Source organism: Asterias rubens, chromosome 9, assembly GCF_902459465.1.
Source record: "Asterias rubens chromosome 9, eAstRub1.3, whole genome shotgun sequence".
Lineage (NCBI taxonomy): Eukaryota > Metazoa > Echinodermata > Asteroidea > Forcipulatida > Asteriidae > Asterias > Asterias rubens.
Window position 1 is genome coordinate 19,755,686 of NC_047070.1, and position 9,187 is coordinate 19,764,872.

A 9,187-nucleotide genomic window follows, 5' to 3' on the forward strand; every position below is an offset into this window, starting at 1 on the left:
TTAAAATGTGTTTTTGTCGTGATATCATACGACACTTTGTCTACAGAGAAAAAAAATGTACTAGTATCTCAATGTACTAGTTTCTCGTCCAAAATACAGGGTTTAACTTAGAGAGGATTTGAAACAGTGAGGGGAACATTATTTGGGATCAGAATCATTACAGGTCTGGAGTTTAGTTCCCAAAGCCATGGGCCTAAAGCTTTTTTCTGAAGAAAAGTCTGTGGGAACATTTTAAAGGCCAATACCAAGGTCCAATTTCATAAAGCTGCTAACAAGCTCGAGAAGAAATTGTTGCTTATCAATGTTCTGCTGAGCAAAAATAAGCAGGCTACCAGTCAAAGATTGTTTGTGTAACATGGTATTTTGGCTGGGAAGCTCATTCTATAGTTAGCATAATTTTGGTTGTGCTAAGCTATTGTTATTGATGGTTATAAATTGAAGTTGAACCTGTAGCCACTGGATCAACTGAGTAAAACTTTACAACAAAATAAGATCAACTTTACATATTTAAATACAGGGTAAAAAAGAGCAGGGTGACGGGACCTTTCTGACCTCCATGAATTTCCAGTCCTGCTAAGCCACATGTTCTGTGAACCAATATGGTACCTTCCTTTATTTTTCAATATAAATATTTGTAAACGTGTGAACATGTACAGTATTTTACGCTAAGATAAAATTGTCCCATTCTTATTGTACTGAATTTCCCAACCTTCCTTTAATGTTGGTCAATGGATTGAAATACCTTCCTTTAATGTTGGTCAATGGATTGAAATAACTATATTCTTCAATTTTGTTAATCCTGTACAGCATTGAAACTTTCCGGTGCCAAATAAAATTTAGTGTGCTTCAATTTGAAATAAATGTTTTGAAAAATGTCTTTGAATTTGGTGTGCGTCTCATGTGCTTTTGTTTACAGGCACTTTTTATTGGTTTTTTTCTCCACACACACCATCATATCAAAATCAAAATCAGGATGTGTCCAATTTGGTGAATAAGAGCTACATCTATGGCTGGATTGCTATGCCAGTGGAGTCCATGCCATGTGTTGCCCCACATCGTGGCCTTGTTGCCCCTTCAATGGAAATGCCCCAAGCACTGCCCTCTCAAAGATGACATTCCATGCCTGAGGGACCTCTTTGCATTCATCACTAATTTGGTATTTGCTAGGTTCATGTTGGAACAATTTTTGAATGGTTTCAGCCACTTAAAACAAAATTAGAACTAAGAAGAAACTATTAATAAATAGTAAACTTGCGAGTACAACCATGTGTAAATCTGAGTGTTGGCTCTGAAAAGAGCTGGTTTGGTCTTAACGTTTCAAACAGTATACTCTGCTCGTCTTCAGGAGAAAGAAGACGAGCAAAGTATACTGTTTGAAATGCTGAGACCAAACCAACGCTTTTCAGAGCCAACAATCACTCAAAAGAGATTTACCCATGGTTGTACCTGCAAGTGTACTATTTATTAATAGTTTCTTTGTATTTCTCAACACCATGCAAAGCTTCAAACAATACTTAAAATTAGAACTATTAGGACAAACTTTTAAAGTCAAAATGATGGATGGTCTAATAGAGAGTGGTCCCCTTTATTGTTTTTTATGTCATAAAGCATCCTCCTGATCTTCGCTATCCAATAAGCCCATATCATTCTGCAATGTCACAAACTGTTCTATCTCCTCTTGAGATCGTACATAAAGATGCATCTCCGATTCAGGAATGTCTTTCTCAGTTAACTCCTCATCTAAGCCTTCCATCTCCGGGTTCCAAGGCACAAGTGTTGGAATTTTCCTCGCTGGTTCCATTCCTGTATCGCGCGTCTTGGCTTTTCTTTTCATGCTACACGCCGGTGGTAGAATACCTCTGGACGACGGAGGATTGGAACTATTTACTGTTGCATCTCCGCATGGGTTAGTAATAGTCTGCTCATTTTGTGTTTCATCTGTCTCCACTTCATCTGCGTCCTCGTCTTCAGTTGGAGCTCCAACCCTGGATATAAGAAATCTTTTATGGCTGAGAATGTCATCAAGATGCCATAACGCTGTATCCGTGCGGACTTTACCGGACGATTTGACCCATGGAAGTTTGAGATAAAGCTGATTCAAAACCTGTCGTATTTCTCCCACACGTTTGGTCATCTGAGCTGGGGGTTTGGCAATTTTGAATCGTTTTTTAAATTCAACTTGAGATAGAGAGCCTTTTCCCTTGCCTTCAGATGCTTTCCAGACTAGATAAGCAGCACCAAGGATGATAGCATCATAGGATCTTCCACAAGTGATCCACGCATCTTTTGCCAGGCCCACCAGCTTGATCGTCTTTTCCCTAAATGTATCGTCGCTGAGTCTGTATTTCTTGAGCACTGACGTCACAACGTCCTCACAGTTTGATTGGGGTTTGATGTTGATATTGAAATCGCGATTGAGCAACTCCAACATGTTGAATACGGCACTCTTTGGACACTGTACAACGTCACTGATATCTGGTAAGAGCACCGGCCAGTCTTGTCGTCTGCAAAGAACAAATATCACAGCACCGCAAAGTCCTTGCTTCTTCACTCGCTGCTTGTACCTAAAGTTTGGATGATTGAAGGCTTGTGTGAAGAGCTCTGTGGCTCCCTTCTGCATCTCTGAGGTCAACTTCATCATGCCGCAAACTTCTCGCACATACTTCAGCCACGGTATCAGCTTTCTCGGAGCTCCGTTTGGATCCACTTTTGCACTATTTCGACATCTTCCAAAGTCTGTTCCCTGTAGAGATCCCGCAGCATTGCAGAAAGTCACACTACTCCAGTAGTTCATATCCTGCTCAAAGGAGGCAGTAGATTTGATGACTTCACCACAATCTTTGCAGACATGATGCGTCTCTCCGCCATGATCGTCCTCGGTCAGGTTGGTAGACTTACAGCTTGGGCATGCTTGGGGCGCCATCTTTACCTGATAAGAAAAACAAACGCAGTTAATTAATCTGCTCAAAAATAATGCCAAACATGTACGCACAAGAAAGAACCATGACTGTGGCAGTGCAGTAGCTTTTTTACTATTCCAACTCTATTAAAGTAGATGGGGTAGCGAGTCCAACCTGTATGACCTGAGCTACAGTGTCAGGAAAAACAACACTAGGCTACTTTACTCGACAATACTGTTTGCTAGTATAATGGGCTTTTATTTTATGTAGTGTGTTGTTTGGTACTTATATCATTATCAACCATTGAATTGTTCGCAGCCTTGCTCAACCCCGGCCGGCTGATGACATCATTTTTTTATTCTAAGCTATATTTCGATGAATATGATTGTTAATTCTCGTCTCTTGATTCGCATGATTAGGGTCAAGCATAGAGGTAGAACTACCTCTTTCCAGGCATGGTTCAAGGATCAATCCAAAATGGCCATGCTCGGTAGAAAGGAATTTGAAGAAAAGTTGAACATTTTTACTTTGAAATTTGGAATATCTTTTTAAAATAAAATGTTACTTGTTCTAGGAATTGTACGCATCCAATCCAAAACGCATGTCCTAGCTACATTAAATGGAAAAGTTTCCGTATGGCGCCACCACTTTTTCATTCGATATGAAATAATATAGTATTTAATTTACCTCAATGAGATATCCCTTTCTGTAAATATGAGTGAAAAAGTGGTGGCGCCATACGGAAAGTTATCCCATTAAATACATGACTGACTGTGACAGTCATTTTTGATTGAACAAATGAAAAGACTAACTAAAGTCGGAGAGAGAGTGAAGACAAACAAATAGCAATTTAGCAGTTCAATAACCTTCAATTTCACGACTGGTAAACCATACAGCTCACCCAGTGTCACAAGTTTGATATTAACTACTTTGTACTTACCACACCAGCGACAGTAGTGCAGTGTGACAGACGACACACAGACAGTGCATGGACAAGAAAACAAACGTTATAAACACGATTTCCACTCTGACACTTGAGGGCGCTGTGACGTAAATTAATATTGGGGGTGGGGGTGGGGAGACAGAATCGCGGGGGGGGGGGGGGTGCCACATCGGCATCTGTCAAAAGCCGGGGTTGGGAATATAATTTAAACTTGGTTGATTAAACACAGTATCCGCATTTTGTCTGTTGAATAACAAAGTTACCTAATCAGTTCGCTATCGTAGGCAAAAAGGAGTACAAATTAATTATGTCTGTTTCAGTCAATAGATTGGGCTATGATGTTCTACGTGCATCCCTTTTTTTAGTATCATTGGTGCATCCTTACAATGAACCAAACTTAGGCAGGATCTCATTTTCCTTTGGTTGTGCATGATGCTTCGTCCTTCGGATGGGACGTAAAGTCGTTGGTCCCGTCTGTTGTGTATTGCGCACGTGAGCACAGGGCGGCAATCTTATCAAAAAGGCCGGGGTTCACCCCTGCTGTTCCTGGTTTGATTGGCTGCATATTGAACCACTTATACGGTGCTCCGTAAAAGGAGTAAGGGCCTACAATCCTGGCCAACATCTTGGGCCACCCATTCGCAACGGACAACAAACATTCCCCAGTGACAATGAACATTCTCTCCGCGGGCTCCCGGTCAATGTTGATGGGAGCGCAGACCGCGCAATGAGAACGGAACAAGGGTGGCACAGGGGCCTTGGTGCGGGGGCCCAACGACTGGCCGGGTTTTTGGTCTCATAATTCAAACGTATAGTCAGATTATTTTACATCGCAGGAAAATATTGAATGATAAAGCGCCTATAACGAATGGTAATTGCGCTGTAAGCCGCCAAAGTATTATTATTAATAAACGGCGACTGCCCGACGCATTGTCTATGGTTGTTGCACTATTGTTCTCTCTCCACATCCCGAGCCTCCGGTTTGTTTCTTGTAATTATACGTAAGACCCAGAAATTCCCAACACGGTCACGGATGAAGAAAGGAAATGATACTAACAGCTGACCGAACAATGGAGATTAAAAAGTTAACGGGACTATTCTTATGAGTGACAAAAACCAAGAAATTTACATAATCAAATAACGCACAATCAAAAATATAATGTTGCATCCTAAACCAAAACGATACCGTCGAACAAAAGGGTGAACGCGGCCCAAGGCCACACCGGCTTGCGGTTCACTCGTGGGTTACCGATTTCTAACCCAGCCATTTTTAGGATATCCTGTTTTCTTTTTTGATGTTTCATTGAAAACTTCCTGAATTCTAAAAGACAGATGTAATTTCATGGCGAAGGCTATGCGCCTTTAATGCTTAAAATAGCATCACGCACACAAGCCCAGGACAACAGACACGGTCCAATAATTATTAAAGCGGCACTATGGCAGGATAAGCTTTATCAATGAAATCACACAAAATGGCGTTAAAAAATTACTTTAATATCAATCTGCTAATAGTTGAGAAAACTGACTTAAGCAAAAGCACTAGAGTAACATAGAACACAAGTTATCTTCCTTCGTGTGAACACACCACCAGGTGTGATTTATGTCAAATAGGGCTATGGTATCAAGACTTGGCGATATCAAATGTAGCTAATGATATCTGAAAGCTACATTGTAAACCAACTTATTATAATCCTGGCTCTCAGTATTGTACTATCATGAATTACAACTAAACTAGTGCACGGCATCTCAAGCTTGACGATGACAATGAATTAATTTAGGATAACATTCATTGTACCACTTCCTGTTGAATATTCTGGTTGGATTGGTTCTGGGCATACAGCTCCATACATGCCTGTGCGTCTGATGTTGTTACATACACAAGTACAGTAGTGCAGATTTGTAAAATCATTTTCTCGCACAGCTTTTATTCTGTAACTCCCCAGCCGAGGGCAAAGACACGGATTGAGGTACTGGTTGGGGAACATGGCTGATCTACCCAACATAACAATGTCTTTGACAGTAAATGTTACGGAGGGTAACTTTACATCCCCTCCTGCAAGCAGTGTAGCACCGGCAGCTGTGGAACTTCACTCGTACGGAGTGCTGGTGTTCATTGCCTGTTGGTGGATCCTGGTCGCAGTGCTGGGAATCGCAGGTAACTTCATGGTCATCCTTTCGGCGGTCCTGAGCGAGAGCGTCCGTACGATGACCAACGTCTTGGTGGTCAATCTTAGCGTGGCTGACCTATGGACGAGCCTGTCTCTTCCTTGGACTGTCATTGCGTTGATCGGCAACGGGACCTGGCCCCTCCGGACCGTCGTCCCGTGCCAAATAGCGGCATTTATGTGGCACACCGGCCTGGGTGCCAGCCTCTATATTCTGGCTCTCATCTCAGTGAACCGCCTGGTCAGAATCACCCGCCCTGGCATCTACAGGCGGATCTTCACTCCCTGTTCGATGGTCGGCATCGTCTTCATCTCATGGGCCATCCCATTCACCGTCATCTTGCTCCCGCTCACACTTGGTATCGGCAGCCTGGGGCACGATCTCAAGTTCAACACATGCACTGACGATGACCTGCATGAAGAGGCGGCCAAGTACAACCTCGCACAGACCATCGGGTTCTACCCCATCCCCATGGTCACTGTTCTCATCAGCTACATCATCATCTATATCCACATCAGACGTCACTTCAAGAGGCAGATAGAACAGAAAAAGAGTAACAGCGCCACATTGTCAGCGGATCCCATTGAAGCAAGTGGCACCAGTGTTGCTTCAATGTCCGTGACCGGATCAGACGCGACCATGGTCGAGAAACGCAAAATCAGTCGCCATCAACTCCAGATCACCAAGAATCTCTTTCTTACTTGCTGTGCTTTCATGCTGTTGATCTCCCCTTACTTCATCTACTTGTTCATCCCGAATGCCAACGATGCATTCGCCCTGTACGGCGCAACCATTCTGATTTGCAACAGCTGCGTGAATCCAATCATCTATGCCTCTAAGCACCCTCAATTCAAGAAGGTTCTCCGGCCGATGCTGCGGTGTCGATGGAGCGAAATACCACAACCGTCTAAAACACTTCGCTATCTCCGGAAAAAGATGAACCAGAACGCCTAAAAGCGTGAAAACTCACACTAGCAAGAGTACCTTGTTTAAATTTGAGCATGGTTCTGAAACTTTACAACTTTACACGAGGCGTTGTGTAAAATTCCGCAACATGCTTTAAAAAAAGCAAGGTAGCCTTGTTAAAATTGATGTCGTGTGAAAGGGGCTTAATGGATATTTTAATGACCATGGACGCCAGAGGCGTAATTTACAAGTCGTTAGACACTGCAGCTTTAAAGGGAGTTAGATATGTCCAATACAATGTTTTTTTCTTCTTCAAATGTGACTGTTGTCTGTTATTGAACCTTTGTCCCCGTTGCAAAAACTAATATTCTGAGAAGTATTTCCCTTTGACAACCATCGAGGAAACAATTCCACAAATTCTTTATTTATAGTCAAGCTTGTGAGTGTTCAGTAGAAAAAGCGGGGTAAATAATCTATAGAAAGCTCCACCATTGTATTGTGCTTTCTCGACAGTGTGACCATTAGTTTAATTCTGATGACTTGTTGGCCGTATCCGAGTTGGTGAGTATACGGCTGCGGCTACAGGTATACGACGTGAACCTCTCGTCATTATGCGTTGAAGTATATGGAAAGTCCTTAGCAACAGTCGTAGCCGTAAGTCACCCATTCGGACACGGCCTGATGGCACTGCTTGTTTAGGTTTGGTATAAAGTCTAAAAATGTATTTGCTGGTATTTGGGAGACAGTTTTTCCTTTGCCAATTCAGTATTAATCAAAAACAAAACTGGTTAGTAACTCCATTATCTCACATTGGAATGTTGACTATCCAGTCACATGATGGTGATTGGTGAGTGTGGGGAAACGTCCCCCTAAAAACACAGTGTTAATAAGATTCTCTTCACTAATATTAGTGGCAGTCACATATATTAACAAAAACCACAATGATAGGGAAACAAGTGTTTTGTTTGTTTATCTAAATCCAATAGAAACTGTACTGTATCAAACCGAAACGCCATGTAGTGTTTACAAATCGTCCAGAGCACGATATATATTGTGTTGGATTCAATTCAATATGGGAAGTAGGGCATTAGACCCAATTTAAACTTTCGCAATGTTCAACAAAAAACAAGCAGTGTTTTTTCTTCTTTGCTTGTAAGTTAGCAGCTATAATATGAATCTTTATTCATCTTCCATTATGATCTTCATTTGAATTGTCATCTCTTTAATATTTAAGCGAATTTGAAAGTTTAATCAGAAAGCATACTTTTCATTATAGAAAGTTAAATTGTGTTAGTTATATAAAAAGAAAATGTTTTAAAATTAATTATGTGAAATGGCCACATATTTTTTAATGTATAATTTACTGTTATAATCAAAGATTGATTATTATTATTTTGCAATCATGAGAACAGTCGCGTTTATTGTTATATTGTCACGAGGCCCGAGGCCCACTGAAGACTTAATATTTTTTTCATTTTGTCATCAATATAATGCAAAAGGATACCAGGAAGTACGTTTATATCGGAAAGTATTGTTTCGCTTTGCTGTTCTATGTTTGACATTTGTGTACAGTATACGTTGTCCACTATTCCAACTGGGGCGCTGTGCCAAGTTGATACTTCTTTCCTCAAAAGGTTATAGCTGTTTTGTGTTGCATTTCCAACATTCCCTTGCATCGGGAATGATACGATTTGATACAATTTGTTGATCTCACAGCAAAACGAAAGTCCAAGATCAAACAAACTGAAATAGAAGACAATGTTTTAAAACTGGGCCTGAAAACGCTCTCACCCACAACCAGATTTAAATAGCTGTTCAGGAAACTCGATTAGTTATATAAACAAGATTTCTCATATCTATCATTGTTTTTATTTACCTGTCAATTTCTTTGATTTGTATATTTTCTTTGGTAAACGCTCTGGAAACAATAATAAATCAGAAAAAAAAAATCTAAAACCGAAATGTGTTGCTGCAAAATGTTGATTAAAGGCCCCCGTGCTCGGCCGTATTATTGTTGCTTTCTGTTAAACCTCTGCTTTGACATAATTTTTATAGCACTCCTTTTTTTATTTCTTGCATGTGCCATTGGGAGACATCCACATTTTTGATGATTGTTATGTGGATATAAAAATATATAAGACTTCATTATTAATGTATCTTGCATTCCGGATATTTTATTCACACATAAGGGCGGGATGTGATCATCCGAAACACAACACGGATGCACAGCATGACACAGAGAGGAAGCTGTCTCGAGACATCTATTGAGGAA

General features: G+C 41.0%; 2 protein-coding genes across 2 annotated transcripts; one reads left to right on the top strand and one right to left on the bottom strand.

The window, feature by feature from the left end:
- Positions 1–1,445: 1,445 nt before the first annotated feature.
- Positions 1,446–2,923, bottom strand: LOC117294844 (transcription factor IIIB 50 kDa subunit-like). Its single transcript, XM_033777380.1, has one exon. It carries the CDS (start codon positions 2,921–2,923, stop codon positions 1,601–1,603), a length of 1,323 nt encoding a protein of 440 aa, XP_033633271.1. The 3' UTR covers positions 1,446–1,600.
- A 2,705-nt stretch (positions 2,924–5,628) lies between these two features.
- LOC117295127 (G-protein coupled receptor moody-like) lies at positions 5,629–8,883 on the top strand. Its single transcript, XM_033777692.1, has one exon. The coding sequence runs from the start codon at positions 5,827–5,829 to the stop codon at positions 6,961–6,963; it is 1,137 nt and encodes a 378-aa protein (XP_033633583.1). The 5' UTR covers positions 5,629–5,826; the 3' UTR covers positions 6,964–8,883.
- Positions 8,884–9,187: the final 304 nt, after the last annotated feature.

Coding starts and splice junctions, on each gene's coding strand:
- LOC117294844 (XM_033777380.1), bottom strand. CDS start 2,923: ATGGCGCCCCAAGCATGCCCAAGCTGTAAGTCTACCAACCTGACCGAG.
- LOC117295127 (XM_033777692.1), top strand. CDS start 5,827: ATGGCTGATCTACCCAACATAACAATGTCTTTGACAGTAAATGTTACG.